Raw genomic sequence first — 15184 nt, 5'->3', positions numbered from 1 at the left:
CGGACGCGTTCATCATTTGATTCATTTCAAAGCTGTGAAGGTTTTCAGCACTGACATCCATGGCCATGGATGTTGTCGAATCTTGTTTTCAACAGCAGTGGGGCGATCGTGCACGAGGTCAGCACGGCCTCTTCGTCACCACAACCTCGCAGACATCACAGCGCAGCAATAATCCTCGGCGCTTGATAAGTTGAAGCGTGCGACAAAGAAAATCTGATGATGACTTTTGCAGCGAGCCTGCTAGTCGGGCAACATCTAGTTCTACCATGTACAACTACAGGAGCTGTCAGCCCATGGCTACAACCAAGCCTTCTCCAGCAATGCGCCTGCCAACGCTCCAGTCGCCGATGGATCAAATGCTATCCGCATGAGATGCGAGACGACCCGATTGCAGTGCGTCGCGGTCAACGCTGCGAACGCATCGTTCCTCCTGGAAGAGGCAGCAGCAGGCTTGCATGATATCCTTAATCGAAGCGCAGTGGCGATGAACGTGGCAGAGCGCCGGCGCCGAACGAATCGCACCTTGCCAGTCTGTTCTCTACGTCTGCCGTGCAGCTCTGGTCTGCCACCGTACTTTGCGTCCTCTGTACTCCATCGGATGTGTGAGCGTTGAAATCATCACTCGGCAAGAAGTTGTTCCTGCAAAGCATTCCATCCAGGACCGTCCTTCACCTCGGCCTTGAACCTTGTTTCACAGCGGGGAAGAGCCGCCATTACCGTATTACTGTCGGCCTTCTCGACTCGACCGAATACATACATGTAAGCTTGGAGAACAAGACGACAATAATAATACAGCACATTCACCACCATAGTGACAAGCACCAACATGGAGATCAAGAAGCCCCAGCAGAATGCCTACGTCCTTGGAGTCGGCGTCACCAAGTTCATCAAGCCCAGGCAAACACGAAGCTATGTCGAGATGGGCTTTGAGGCCGGCGTGAAAGCCATGCTAGATGCTCAGATCACTTACGATGATGTCGAGATGGGCGTGGCATGTTTCTGCTACGGAGACACCTGCAGTGGCCAAAGAGTCTTCTACCAGTTTGGCATGAGTGGCATTCCCATTTACAACACCAACAATGCTTGCGCTACTGGATCTACTGGACTGCACATGGCCAGGACTCTTGTTCGATCCGGTGCAGCGGACTGCATCATGGTCATTGGTTTCGAGCAGATGCAACCTGGAAGCATCAAGAGTGGCTGGAACGACCGGCCGTCTCCTATGGAGCTCTCCTCAAAGATGATAGAGGAGGAGTACGGCAAGCATGACAGCCCTCGCAACGCCCAGTACTTCGCCAACGCTGGACGTGAGTATATTGAGAAGTATGGAGCCAACGAGGATGACTTTGCAGAGATCGGCCGCATTTCGCACGAGCATTCCACTAGAAACCCGTACGCTCAATTCCAGCAGGAGTACAGCCTCAAGGACATCAAGGACTCAACCATGATCCACTGGCCAGTTACCAAGCTGCAATGCAGTCCCACTAGCGATGGCTCCGGCTCAGCAGTCATCGTCTCCGAACGCTTCCTCAAGGCTCGCCCACACCTCATGTCACAAGCAATCCTCATGGCCGGACAGCAGCTCCAAACCGACCCACCGACTCTTTACTCCAAGAGTGCGATGGACCTCTGTGGCTTCGGGATGACCAAGAACGCCGTTCAGCTAGCTTACAAAGAAGCCGGCGTGACCGCCAAAGACATCGCAGTCTGCGAGCTTCACGATTGCTTCTCAGCCAACGAACTCATCCTCCTCGAAGGCCTCGGCTTCGCCGGAAAGGGCAAAGCCCACGAAATGGTCCGCAACGGCGACATCACCTACGGCGGCAAGGGCCCCATCGTCAACCCTTCAGGTGGCCTGATCTCCAAGGGCCATCCCCTCGGCGCGACAGGCCTAGCCCAGTGCGCTGAGCTCACCTGGCAGTTGCGAGGGTGGGCAAACACCAGACACGTCCCTGCCAAGGTGGCCCTGCAGCACAACCTTGGACTGGGTGGTTGTGTGGTCATCAATGTCTATAAGCGTGCTGATGGCAAGGAGAACCAGAAGTTGAGTGATCAGCAGGCGATCAAGGGAACGAACTGGACGTACAACCCTGCCACGGCGGCGAAGACGCCGAGTATGGCGGAGGCGAAGAAGGTGTTGAGTAAGAAGTTCGGCGTGGAGTATGCATTGAGCAATACGCCGCAGTTGATCCAGTCGAGGTTGTAGGGGATGTTCGTGTGATGGGGCGATAACATTGTATGTAAACAGAACAGGTCGTAGCACTTTCGGATTATGAGTGGATGGATCTGTGTCAAACGAAAGCAGACTGAGTGGACGTGAGATTTCATGCTTCGAACTATGCATGGCTGCTTAACTTGCTGTGGATCCTGCCAACGCCAGCGCCGCACGCTCTCTGCTGGAGAGCATCCTCAATTCTTCTCAATCTTCAGTTTGTTCCGCGGTAGGACTCGACATGTAGGACACAGCCACTCTCCTGTGGGCTCTTCACTAACTCCAACACACTTGTAGTGGAACCACTGGTAAGGGCAATTATCGTTATCACAGCCGACCATATCGCCGAAGGAAACCTTCTTGCAATAACAGTAAATGGTTTCGTCATCTTCCTCTTCCAGAAGTGCCTCTCCCGAGCCGTCGTTCTGGCTCCGTATAATTGACGATGGCGTTGGCGACGCAGATTCGTCATCAGAGTCAGAAACGGAAGCGTTGGTGCTGGGAGTGGCGCGATCACGCGCGAGTTGACGGCGGCGATCGCTCTTCTTCGTAGCGCCCGAAGGACGTGTCCTTTTCCTGGCTTGTGGAGGTGCTCTCTTACTGGGCGCAGGCTGAGCTTTCTTGTTGCCTGCTGGAACGGCTGGTTGTGCAGAGCCAGCTCGAGATGAAGCCGCGAGACCGGGTCCTGGTGTGCCGGCTTTGGGAGTACCTGGCCCGAGAGATGATTGCCTTAGACCGCTTGAGGCTGTTGGAAGGTTACCCAGTGATGCGTTCAGCTTCCTACGCTTGTTCGCTTCACTGCTGCCTTCACGCTGGCCACGAGGGAGGGTCACCGGAGTTTGAGCGCTTGCAACGGCACGTGCGCCACCTGATAGCATAGTTAGCATGCACGTAATTATCGTAGGATCTGATGCACAATTGCACTATGATACTAACCTCCAGCGGCATTCTGTGCGAGACGCATCTGCGCAGCGTTGGCGATGTTTGGAGCGCCACCAGTGCTGCCAATGTTGCCACTGACAACTTGCAAGGGGGTCGCTTGAGATGTCACAGCCGCAGGCGTATTCACACCTGTCGTCGTACCGCTTCCGGTAAGTAGACTGGGGCCAGGCCAGTCAGAGGGAAACTGCTCAGTCTGCGCGAGACCTCGTAGACCAACATCGAGACGCTTGATCTGTCTGTCCAGCACGATCATAGCCTTCTCGGAGAGTCCGCATTTCTCGGCCTGGAGAATTTCGCATTTGTCGTAGTAGTCGTTGATGGTCTTTGAGAACGGTTCCTCCTTGGGGTTTTGCACATGGCCCCCATTGAGTCGCACCCACTTCTGCAGCTGATTGTCTCTCTTATTGATCTCATCTCTGAAAGCGGCTATTGTTAAGTCCTTGGCGTGGATCTCTTCCATCAAATGTGTGATCTCAGCTGGGATGTTGGCAATATCATGGGTGAATTGTTCCAGGACAGAAGCGGCATCTTCCGGGTTGGCCAGCGACATATTGAGAGCGTTGTCTCAGCTCCTAAGAGGTGGCGCGTATCACTGTCGACCAATGGATACCGACAGCGTGGACAGTCTGCGCTGTGGGGTATTATGCGACGCGCTGATAGATGACAAGAGATGTGTTGGTCATGATGTTTGATGGAAAGTGCCAGTCACATGCAAGTCGAAGGTGGCTCTTTCCAACTTAGCGCCATTCCCGTTGCGCTTGCAGCCGCGGCAGGCATGAATGACGATCTCCCGCCGCGCCGCGCTGTCGGGATCGGCAACTGCGAAGCTGGAACAGCAAGAGCTCCCAGCACAATGTTGATCAGTCAGTGTCTGCTTGCCAGCTCTTCGGGCACTGGCCGCCGACAGGATGATATCGACATAACAAACAGCGCTTCAGAGTATCGCAATAAGATGAGGAGGTGTGCGCGAGAGGCTTCACAGAGGATCAACCAAATTCACGAATACGAGAAGAAGAGTAGATCCAGATAGGAAGAGGATGCTGCAATGTCCGGCGCCTCGATCCCACGAGCAGATGCGCGCAATGGCATAGTCCAGCAATGGGACGCCCATGTCAATGGAAGAAATGCCAACCACACGCCGCCGTCGAATGGCTCCGCATCGCCCACACGCGCGCAGCACAGCTGCGGGATGGAGGACTCTCGACTTACACCTCCCGTTACCGAAGAAGACGAGAAGCTGTGGCGTGACCAGGAGCTGAACGCCAAGATCATGCGCCAGGTGGAAGAGCAGGGTATTACGCGACCAAAAGGGCACAAGGTGTCGTATCACTACAACAGCGGCGTGGAGAACATGCACTTTGGCAGGACACATCCCATGAAGCCCTGGCGGCTGACATTGACGAAACATCTTGTTCTGGGACATGGTCTGCAATACTCTATGGATACATACGAGCCAGTGGCCGCTGGCTTGGACCAAGTACGCAAGTTCCACGACAAGAACTACGTCGAGTTTCTCAGCAAAGTCAGCCCAGATACTTTCAACGACCTCTGCAAGATCCCCAAGTTCGCGATTGCGATACCTCCGAAACATGAAGGCGACACTGTTGAGTTGGGTCCGTTCAACCTGTCTACCAGCCCGGGAGCGGATTGCCCAGTCTTTGACGGCATGTCCACCTACCTTTTTCTCTACACAGGAGCCACCCTCCACGCCACGCACCAGCTCACCTCCAACCAATCGGACATCGCCATCAACTGGTCCGGCGGTCTTCATCACGCGCACAAATATGAAGCGTCAGGGTTCTGTTACATCAATGACATCGTTCTATCCATTATAGACATGCTCCGGGTATATGCTCGGGTGCTGTACATTGACATCGATGTACACCATGGCGATGGTGTCGAAGAGGCTTTCCAGCGTCATCCTCGGGTCATGACGCTGTCTTACCATCGGTATGGTCCCTACGATGACACCGGACACAAATTCTTCCCTGGAACGGGTGACCTGGACGATGTTGGTCTCAAGGGTACCGCAGGAGAACACTTCGCCCTGAACGTGCCAATTCCGTCTGGTATTGATGATCGTCAGTATAAGTTTCTGTACGAAGAGGTCACGGGCCGCGCGATCGACGCCTTCAAGCCGTCTGCCGTAGTGTTGCAGTGCGGAGCAGATTCTCTTGGTGGCGACCGCCTTGGCCAGTTCAACATCAATATCAAGCAACATGGCGAATGCGTGTCGTTCGTCAAGAAGCGTGGACTGCCACTGCTGCTTCTCGGTGGCGGAGGCTACACGGCTCGCAACGTTGCAAGAGCGTGGTGCCACGAAACAGCACTGGCCACGGACAACGAATTACCTGATAAAATCCCCATGGACATTGTTCCTCAACCGCTTGCTTTCCAGAACAAGGCGCACGGAAGTGGCATGATGTATCCCTCCTTTGAAAGGCTGCACAAGAACGAATGCAAGGACTCGGATCTCGAATACATGGTCAAGAAATTGGATGATGACCTCAGATATGTGCGGAATGCACCTTGGGTCAAGATGGACCAATTACCCACGCAAGGCGCGATGAAACGAATTATGGACGAAGCGGACGAGGACCTACATGCTACGAAGCATGAACGCGATAGGCGCTGGAAAGAACGGAACCCTGCTGGCCGTGGAGAACTACGTTGAGGTCTCCAATAAAGTACGACCACCCACGATGGAACAGACAGCAGTCTGAGATTCTCATTCCGCCCTACATGCAGATCGACTCTCTAGCTGTAAGACGAATGCCAGTAACGAGATCTGAAGTGTCCATTTCGACAGGCATTGATTCTGTTGGTTGCTGATCGCTGATCAAGGGCCTTCGCGCTCCTTGAGGTACTTGTTCAAACCTGCTTCCATCTCTCGCAATTGGGCAACATCTGCCACGTTATAATTGAAGAGCTCTTCCGTGACAAATTCCACTCCAGTCAGGCTTGGGATCTTCCGCATCGCTTGCTTGAGGCCTTTCAGCTCTATGCGCAGTCTTCGATTCCAGAGAACCGCAGATCTCTGACGTTGCCCTCGCCAGGATCGAGTCTGCATGCCACGATCATCATCTCCAGCCATCAAGAACCTTAGCGACTTGAGCTTAGGATGATGAGCCATGAGCTTCATGATTCTCGTGGCGTCCTGAATGATCACTGCCACTTTTTGGATGCTTGCCAGCCTGTGTCGGCTATGCGTATGTCTAGACTCGGCCGCCTCGCCCCAATATACGTCCTCTAAGCCAATCTCGCGATGCTTGTAATACAGTCCGCACGCTTCGAGGTAGAACGCGCGACAGGATAGGAGGAACGCGAGTCTTCGACGAAACCGCCTGCTCCTTTTCGCTAACGCCAACGTTAAGAATGTTGTTGATTCATCGGACTCGGAAAGATCCTCTCGTTCTTCAGCGCCGTTTAGATCCCCCTCCAGACGTGGCACGACGAATTCGAAGATTATGGTTCGGAGCTCGGGAGGTAGCGTGTAGAAAAGGGAGTCAAGTTGAGCTGTGGGTGGGCCGATGTCGATGGCGCGGGTAAGAGATGCCATGGCGGTGCTGCTGTGAGAGTGCTTTGATGAGAGTGTGACGAAATGTATGAAGAAGCAATGCAAAATTGCTTCACCATTTCACGCCAGTACCGATCAACTGGTAGAATAACAGCTTAAACTCGCCCGAGTAATCATAAAACATCTAGCATTTCACAGCCTACGACCGACAAGTTAGTTAGCTTTGGTCATGTCGTGGATGCAGAGCTGAGCAAGCACGTTCACCTTTGCTGCATAACCATGCTGACGTAGCACTCTTTCTTGAATCTGTCGTTCACGTCGCCAGCACCGACTGGCATTCGTGATTCGTATGGCCATCTCAGATCAGAAGACTATCACTAAAACAGCTTGGAGCAAGCCGAAGTGACAGTCGGAAGAGGCATTACTGGATGGATGCGCAGAGAGAGAGATGCACAGACCTCACTGAACATTACTCGAATGCGTTCACCCGTGCGTCACCCTTGAGCTCTCTGCCCAGCGATCTCGATATACTGCAGAGCTCTGCTGGCAAGGGATCGTGTCCTGACACGATGAACAGGCGCAAGAAGCTTGAAAGGAGCTCCCAGCACGATATGCCGGTGCGTGGTCTCGACGAGGAGTCCGGCTTTGTTAAAATCTAGAAAGTGCGAGATGCTATCACCAAGCGATAATGTCCACTAAGAGAGACTGAGCATTGTCCCGACGAGGAAGGTGGGTACTGTTATCCGGTCAGTCTGAGACACGCCGAGGGCCAAACAACGGGTCTCCGAAAGGCAGATGATGTGCCTGGAATGATCGCAGCTATGATGTTGACTGCAAGGGAGGCCGTTCTGCGCGATCTTCCGAAATCTCATCGATCGGGTCAGCGTGGATATGTGATGTGATCCAGGACTGCAGCACAGGATCGCACTCATGCACTGTATGCACGTCAGTCCTCCCATCTTTGTCAGATCTGCATGGTGTGATAAGGCATCACATTGCGAATATCATCAAAGCAAATCTGTAAACGCCGAAATAAGCAATGTCGCCAGTATGCTGTCTGCGATACCATGACAATGCCTGCCATTCAGTGAGGTCGCAGCAGGGATCAAGAACTGGAAAGAGGAGACGAAGGACAAGCAGCTTGCCAAGCACGCCACTATGCTCCAATTGACACCTACCGAGCACATCGCATGCATATTGCATATGCATATGCAAGCGTAAACCTGAAACAAACTACACAACGCTTTTGGCGGCATTGGTGCAAAGGCTCTTCGCGTGGTGTGGCTTCGTCACCGTGGTCGTGATAAGACATTGCTCGGTGTTGTCCACCAGACCGGTACCACTGGAGTAGAGCTTTGCGGCTCAGAATCCTTCGCCTCTTGTCATGAAGTGTTGCCAGCGTGCGGAGGTGATTCAGGCATTGTGAAGATGTGGAGGTGTCCGCGACCAGGAAAGTCGGCAGCACGTACACTGTCGGCATGATTAAAGAGCATGGAGCGCTGCAATCGTTCGCGTAGTGATGCTTGCAGAGGCAGATCAACAACGTGATGCAGCTCCATGGATTATGCCTTCTCAACGAGATGCGTCTATGATTGCCTCTGTAGAGCACAACTCGCTTGCGCAAAGTGATGGTGCAGGTCCTTGACAGAAACGGAGTTCCTAGCGTGTACGTGGAGCGGTGATGTGGCATGGGTGCGGACTGACCGCCGTACTTGTTGAGCTTCGTCATCGAGATCAGTTCCCAGGCATGACAGTGACTGCCAACATGTGACTGGAGTGCTAACCTCGGTGGCGTATGAATATCTCGAAGATCTCGCAGGGTCGTGCTCGCCAAGGGACGATCCACGGCTAGGGTTGCTGCCCCGCAGGTGGAAGATGAAATAGAGTTTGTGGTTTGAGTCGTGCGTTAGTGCAGTTGGCGACTCACGTCCGAGGTGTTTGTATTGAGCCCATCGAATAGTGAGCAATACGCGTTGGAAGCCATCGATCTAGCTTCGTGATAGGGTAGTCGTGTAGCGCAAGCATCGGTCTGTTCCCCGCTTCGCAATGCCGAAACATCGAAAGGTGCCCATTGTATAGCCCAATGCCTTGCGCTGCGCAAAGACCTTGCCAGGGACTCATGTCAGGGACCAGATAGCAATGGCGTACACAGGGCTGCGCTATGGACCTTTGCCGGCGCCATGAACGGCGATCGTCTTGTTCCTCTTGGGAGTCGCTGCTGCATCGGTTGGACTTGCACCAATCAGCTTGGACGCCGCCTTGCCTTACGACCACAGTATGTAGCAAGGACACGCTGATAGCACAGCTTACTGGATGGAATGGCTTCCAGCTAGACAAGGGACTGCGTTGTATTCGTCCACCTATGCGGAGAACTGCTGCTGCTCCTTCATGGCGTGCTCGTGGGTTCGCGGAGCGAGACATTACCAACGGAGTCTTGCTGCTCGGCTACCGTGGCTCTGCAAGCGTGCGTGGTAGTGTTGCTGCTTCGTTCTGTTCGGAAGTCAGGGCCGTTGGTCGACTATCGAATCGTCTCCGCTCATGGCGGCATGGCTGGTGGGCATCTTGAAGCATTTGTCGGTACTGTTGTATAATGATGTAAGCGAGGTCGTTCGTTGAGAGGCCGTGCAGTGCAGCTGCGGTTAAGTACTTGTCATCTGGTCAGTCGTGAGGTTTTTCTGAAGCCATCATCTTGAAAGACGAATATCAGCAAGATGTATGCCAAGGGTGTTGCACTCACTTTCCTGCTGCTCGGGACCCAGGCTGTTGCCAACAAACAGCATGGGTCTGCGGCTCCATCAGTCATGCCTTCGCAGCCTGCCAGCTATCCAGTACCATCGCACCCAGCCAGCTATCCCACACCATCTAAGCCAACGAGCTACCCTGTGATCGCACCAAAGCCCACAACTGACGGAGGCTACGACGGCGAGGAGTGTGACGGGTGGAAGTGGTCGGAAGGGGGCCACCACTGGAAGTGGCACGGTCAGAAGGGCAAGGGTAAGCATCACAAGACGAAAACCCACCCCTACGGTTCGGCCACACCGTCTGCTGCACCGAGCTACAAGGCCACGCCGTCTGCTGCACCAAGCTACAAGCCAGCTCCTTCAGCAGCCCCAAGCTATAAGCCCGCGCCATCAGCAGCCCCAAGCTACAAGCCCGCTCCTTCAGCAGCCCCAAGCTACAAACCAGCACCCTCAGCAGCCCCAAGCCAACCAGCAGAGCTCAGCGGCTACGCCAAGCGTGCCTTCAAGGCATGAGCCCGTCGTACTCCTGGGTACCGCCCCGAAGTGGTAGCACAGCAGAACGGCGCATGGACGCCCGGATTGTGTATACCAGTATGGCTCGCCCAAGCCAAGCAACAGTCCTTGATGGACAGCACCTTCTCTTTACTCATGCTTTTGAACACGATCGAGGACAGTCCGGTATTGCATGCTGGAGCATGAATGCGCCTCCAGGATAGACTTGATCATGCTGTTGGGACAAACATCGGAGGATGGATTCGGGGGCATGAATGATAGAGGACAAGCTCCGGCGCGAGCTTGCCAGTCGTAGTTCGACATGACGATGATGACGACAGTCGTTTCCTTCACAATGTACGCTCTCACACACCAAGTTCTCCTGCCCTGACACGGCTGTATGAGCTAGACAGCTGTCATGTGCCCATCATGTTGTTATAAGTGTTGGGAATGGCTTGAGGTGATGTCGCAGCTTAGATATATACCTCGAGCTCAGCCAGGAGCTTAGAGCACCGCGGAGTGGACGCCTGCGGACGCGCTGATATAGGATCCCAGTCGCACGCCTGAGCACCGTAGGACTGCGACATTGCGCGTTGATGTAGGAGCAAAGGTGTGTTTTGGTGTAAGAAGACGCGTCGGTGAATGAAAGAGTCGGAGGCAGATGTCTTGTTCACCATCATGGCTTCCACTTGTGGATCTGCTCCTGCTGTGGCTTATGATCCGCGCCAAGAGCTCGCTAATAAAGCATCCTCAACGGTTCAACCTCGAAACACTCTCACCGATCAATGCGCTGCTGTCGACATGGACGTGCTTCTTCGCGATCAAGGACGGATGCTTTCTCCGACTTCCACTCGTTGAAGCACGCTGCTTTGTACCATGACAACGATACCAAGGCCAACCCCGTACGCCGCGAAGTTGTCAAGACCGAGCAAATGATGGCATATGTCACATCTGGAGTATCAGGCTGCAAGTCGCCGCCTCCAGAACGAGCTCGAGGATCACGGCGAAGATCCTGATGATGAAGACCTCATAACCCCACGCTACGATGCCCGTGCATGCGTGACCATCACTTGCGAGACACCGTTCAACGACGGCCCCGAGTCCTTCGAGCTTAGGGTCACTCAGCAACCACTACAGCCATTGAAAGTCGCCGCTCAAGCCACCACGCCGAGGCCGAAGTATGAACCAATGGTCACTATTCCCATGGGTCGTCCACTGCCGGCAGGAGCAAAGTGTCAGTCATTCCTATCACGTCTTCGAACGCTTATTAACTTACCAGTAGTCATGTTCACCGGCACCTTTGACACAACATGTCGTACAGCAGCCACGCACGCCATTGAGACCTACGGCGGCATCGTCGAGAAGTCGTACGATGTTGACTACGTCGTGGTTGGCAACATGCCTGATCAGAAGGTATGTCCTGTGAAGCTTGAGGTCGTGTGCCATGCTGATGAATGCAAAGATACTACGCACATCTCTAGAGGCTTGAATATGATCACCGAGCGGCAGATGTACACCCTTCTTCAGCAAGGCATACCGTCAGGCAAGGTCCTACAGAGAGAAATGTACCGGTTCCACACGTACAACATTTTTGATAGAGGCAGGCACATTGTTTATCCGAATCCGCCATCTGTCTCCAGCTTAACCGCATCACTGCACCTTGATGCTTAATTGAATATCATGGTCACACTTTACCGAGGTCACTTGCACCTATTGCTCCACTTACTGTACACGTCTATGTGATTCCGGATTAGGAAGCGATCACCCGAATCTGGACGGCTGAGAGGGACATCCGCCAAGACTTGATTAAGCGTAGCGACCGAGCGCTAGCCACACCGGAGTACGAGCTTGCGAGTACGTAGGTGAGGCGTCAGCGAGGGAGTGAAGCTCTACTGTATACCAGCCCTCAACTAGACTTGGCGCCCGCTCTAATTGGTCAACTTTCAAGTTTTAGGGTCACGTGACCTACCGCACTGTGCCTGTTGGCGAACTCGCAAACATATACTCGTCGCTAACGCCTATGTCGTCGTATAATAAGCACTGTACGTCGGGTAGCGGTAGCGTGGATCGCACGCTACTTTGCAGTCTAGAAGGGTTGGTAGAGAGCTCCACTCCGCTACGCTTACCTCTGGAGGTTCACAACCGCCAACAGCACATTTTTAGTGAACAGCCAGACCAGGTGGAGTAGTACAGCAAGAGCCGCTGAAGGACTCAGCACTGAGCCATGAAGTTCCTCCGACACTGCAGCTCTACTATGGCTCATGTGGCAAAGTTGCAAAGCATGGCGCGTATGGCCGTAAGGCTGCTCTATAGCAGTGTACACGGATTCAAGCCAGGAACTATATGAGATGACAGGCTTCCCTTGACAAGTCTGAGAGTCTGAGACACATATCCCAGCTCAGTCAACACTATATACCAGTCAGCATGCAGGAAATCCTTGTTATCGGCGGCACTGGTGCTCAGGGCCTACCCGTGGTTCACTGTACGTACTGCCTTGTCCATTATGATGTGCAGAGCGCTGACAGCTTCGGACCACAGCTCTGTCCGGTAGTGGACGTTGGTCCGTTCGAGTACTCACTCGCAATGAGAATTCGGAGCGCGCTCAGCAATTGGCCAAATTGCCCAACGTCACCCTGATTCAAGGCCAACAAGACAACCAGAAGGATCTTCACCGCGCCTTCAAAGGGGTCTATGGAGCATGGGTCAACACGAATGGATTCACCAATGGCGAGAAGAACGAGCTCTTCTATGGTATCAGAGCATATGAGATTGCAAGACACGAGGGCGTCAAGCACTACGTCTATGCCTCCACAGATTATGCAGTCAAAGACTGTGACTGGAACGAGAATTACCACTGGGGTCACAACGATGCCAAAGGCAGAGTCGCTGATTTCATCCTCGCCCAGGATCAAAAGGGAATGAAGGCATCCTCCATTGTTACCGGTCCGTCTATGGATATGTTGTTTGATGGCATGTTCACACCTGCAGAGCAGGAAGATGGATCATTTCTATGGGCAAATTCAGGAAGTAAGTATTCTTCCGCTGTTCCTGACGCCCTCTCATCCACGATGCCTGCTGACAACATCCGCGCTACGCAGAAGAGGGCGAAATTCCTCTGATCGCACTCGAAGACGTGGGTCCCTTTTCGATGTGGATGTTCAACAACCCCGCCGAATCAGCCGGCCTGTTATTGAAAGTCGCAACAGACGAAGTCAGCTTCGCAGACATCGCACGTACCTTCACCGAAGTGAGCGGAAAGAAGGGTGTCCACCAGTTCGTGGAGATCTCCAAATTCGTCAAGGCACGCGAGCCATTCCCGGGCGCCATGGCCAATTTTGCAGCAGGTCCACAGGAGGGTCCTTAAAATGAGTCGGCCCAGACTTTCATTGAGAATTTCACGCCTTGGTGGCGGTATTGGGGAGAGGGCCATGCGGAGAAGAGAGATTTTGCGTTTCTGGATAAGATTCATCCGAATAGGATTAAGTCGTTGAAGGCGTGGATGGAGAAGAACAAGTATGATGGTCAGGGCAAGAGTGTTTTGAAGGGGCCGGCAGATCTTAAGGCGATGGCGGCGAAGATGCAGGCGCAGCAGAATGGGAAGTGAGTGGGTTGATTTACGTAGTTGCCCAAGGAGTCTGAGGTTTACCGTGACGTATACTCGCATGGCTCTGACATCGATGTTTGTTTTTGAGCTTTCACGTCGTATCTCATTCCACGATGCGATGGGTTGCTGCAATTGATTGCGACGCTGGTACCATGCACGGTGATCGAGATCAGTGCAGGCATGCTCCATTTCCATGCCTGGAGACTGCAGATTGGTACTTCCTGCGAGTGCATGGCACAAGGTGAGCACGCGGAGACTGGATCATGGAATCGGGAGCGGGTCATCAAGAGCATTGTTGCGTCTTCATGCTTGGCGAATACAGGTTCGAGACAATAAAGACTAGGCGTAGACCATCGCTACGTACTGTATAACATTTACGATCCATAAGTCTCACATATTCAACACAAGACAACACCTACTCCGTAATTTCCCTCATACTTCTGCTCCTCCAGCCACGACATGATCTCGCGATTCACTTTCTTAGGCTCATCCTGGAAAGCCCAATGTCCAGCATGTGGCAGCGTGACCAATCTCGTCGAATTTGGAAAGATTCCCGGAATACCATCGACGAACTTTGGAATGAAGTATGTATCTTCAACACCCCAGATCAGCAGCGTGGGGACCGGAATGGTTAGGTTCTGCAAAGGAGAAGTTTGCCCGTATGGTGGCGCTGGGTAATTCTCCTTGTAGTAGGCCATCATGCCGTTGATAGGAGATGCCGTAAGATAGTCTTCAATCTCCTTGCGACGAGCAGGATCCCTGATGGGCGCAGCCTTTTCTGCCACTTCCTTGTCGTCACCGATCTTGTACTGCATCAAGTGGATGGTGTACTTGGATGCCTTTTGCTGCTCGGGGTCGAAGCTCACCAAATATTGGAGTCTTGGGATGACGGGTGGGTTCATCAGAATCAGGCCCTTGACCATGTGCGGCATGGAGTATGCCAACAACTGTGCCATCGCTCCGCCAAAGTCATGACCGCCGAGGAGCACTTTGCGGCCTCCGGGGGTCTTGATGAGCGTCACAATGTCTGACACGACTTTTGCTAGCTGATAGTCTTCATCCTTGTCTGGAACACCGCTGGGTGGAAAGCCGCGTCGAGACGGCGTGACAACGGTGTACTGCTTGGCCAGTTCTGGGACATGGTTGTAGAACGTATCCGAATTGTCGGGAAAGCCGTGCAGTAGGAATAGCAGTGGACCTGAACCAGTCGCACGGTAATGGGTACAAACACCCTCGTTCTCCACGAAGCCTTCCCAGGAATGCTGCCCTTGACCCATGATGAGAGGCACAAATAGTAGCACGATGAGCGTATGCAAGAAAGACATCCCCAGGGATCGTGGTTGATTCATACTTCGTCGAAGGGTAGTTGAGACAAGGAATCGTTGCAAGTAGACATACGCGTCAACTACATGCCGGCACCTGAGGTCTTGCAAGACGATCGAATCGAGCCAATGCTTGGTGTGGTGCAGAATCACACTTTCCACCGCCGATCATGTGGCGGCCGTAAAACGAGAATTGCCTGATTGGGCCTGTTTACTAATCCAGCTCTCGGATCTGTGTTGTTAGCATGTAGACCATGACGTGCATTCGGAGCAGCTACAAGCACGACGTTCATGGCAAATGCGGTAATACTTTGCAAGTTTGGCCGTGTTTATGTCTTGATAATTTACGCATCG

The 15184-nt window shown here is 53.3% G+C and overlaps 9 protein-coding genes across 9 annotated transcripts; 6 read left to right on the top strand and 3 right to left on the bottom strand.

The window, feature by feature from the left end:
* Window positions 1-826: 826 nt before the first annotated feature.
* Window positions 827-2206, top strand: CLAFUR5_04441 (Sterol carrier protein 2; the record flags this gene model as incomplete). The annotated part of the gene is made up of 1 exon (XM_047903589.1): window positions 827-2206. The coding sequence occupies one exon, from the start codon at window positions 827-829 to the stop codon at window positions 2204-2206; it is 1380 nt and encodes a 459-aa protein (XP_047760265.1).
* Window positions 2207-2409: 203 nt separating this feature from the next.
* Window positions 2410-3704, bottom strand: CLAFUR5_04440 (Chromatin modification-related protein; the record flags this gene model as incomplete). The annotated part of the gene is made up of 2 exons (XM_047903588.1): window positions 2410-3080; window positions 3149-3704. 2 exons carry the CDS (start codon window positions 3702-3704, stop codon window positions 2410-2412), a joined length of 1227 nt encoding a protein of 408 aa, XP_047760649.1.
* A 495-nt stretch (window positions 3705-4199) lies between these two features.
* On the top strand, window positions 4200-5828 carry CLAFUR5_04439 (putative histone deacetylase HOS2; the record flags this gene model as incomplete). The annotated part of the gene is made up of 1 exon (XM_047903587.1): window positions 4200-5828. The coding sequence occupies one exon, from the start codon at window positions 4200-4202 to the stop codon at window positions 5826-5828; it is 1629 nt and encodes a 542-aa protein (XP_047761521.1).
* A 165-nt stretch (window positions 5829-5993) lies between these two features.
* CLAFUR5_04438 (uncharacterized protein) lies at window positions 5994-6713 on the bottom strand (the record flags this gene model as incomplete). The annotated part of the gene is made up of 1 exon (XM_047903586.1): window positions 5994-6713. One exon carries the CDS (start codon window positions 6711-6713, stop codon window positions 5994-5996), a length of 720 nt encoding a protein of 239 aa, XP_047761522.1.
* A 2669-nt stretch (window positions 6714-9382) lies between these two features.
* On the top strand, window positions 9383-9925 carry CLAFUR5_04437 (uncharacterized protein; the record flags this gene model as incomplete). Its single annotated transcript, XM_047903585.1, has 1 exon — window positions 9383-9925. The coding sequence occupies one exon, from the start codon at window positions 9383-9385 to the stop codon at window positions 9923-9925; it is 543 nt and encodes a 180-aa protein (XP_047761523.1).
* Window positions 9926-10846: 921 nt separating this feature from the next.
* CLAFUR5_04436 (uncharacterized protein) lies at window positions 10847-11393 on the top strand (the record flags this gene model as incomplete). The annotated part of the gene is made up of 3 exons (XM_047903584.1): window positions 10847-11138; window positions 11187-11317; window positions 11367-11393. The coding sequence occupies 3 exons, from the start codon at window positions 10847-10849 to the stop codon at window positions 11391-11393; spliced, it is 450 nt and encodes a 149-aa protein (XP_047761524.1).
* Window positions 11394-12328: 935 nt separating this feature from the next.
* CLAFUR5_04435 (NmrA-like family domain-containing oxidoreductase himF) lies at window positions 12329-13268 on the top strand (the record flags this gene model as incomplete). The annotated part of the gene is made up of 3 exons (XM_047903583.1): window positions 12329-12386; window positions 12443-12931; window positions 13003-13268. 3 exons carry the CDS (start codon window positions 12329-12331, stop codon window positions 13266-13268), a joined length of 813 nt encoding a protein of 270 aa, XP_047761525.1.
* Window position 13269: 1 nt separating this feature from the next.
* CLAFUR5_04434 (uncharacterized protein) lies at window positions 13270-13508 on the top strand (the record flags this gene model as incomplete). The annotated part of the gene is given in 2 exon segments (XM_047903582.1): window positions 13270-13315; window positions 13327-13508. The coding sequence occupies 2 exon segments, from the start codon at window positions 13270-13272 to the stop codon at window positions 13506-13508; spliced, it is 228 nt and encodes a 75-aa protein (XP_047761464.1).
* A 398-nt stretch (window positions 13509-13906) lies between these two features.
* On the bottom strand, window positions 13907-14833 carry CLAFUR5_04433 (Epoxide hydrolase 3; the record flags this gene model as incomplete). The annotated part of the gene is made up of 1 exon (XM_047903581.1): window positions 13907-14833. The coding sequence occupies one exon, from the start codon at window positions 14831-14833 to the stop codon at window positions 13907-13909; it is 927 nt and encodes a 308-aa protein (XP_047761465.1).
* Window positions 14834-15184: the final 351 nt, after the last annotated feature.

This window comes from Fulvia fulva, chromosome 4 (genome assembly GCF_020509005.1).
Source record: "Fulvia fulva chromosome 4, complete sequence".
NCBI lineage: Eukaryota > Fungi > Ascomycota > Dothideomycetes > Mycosphaerellales > Mycosphaerellaceae > Fulvia > Fulvia fulva.
The sequence above is the reverse complement of the archived record's forward strand: the minus strand, read 5'-3'. Positions and strand labels throughout refer to the sequence as shown.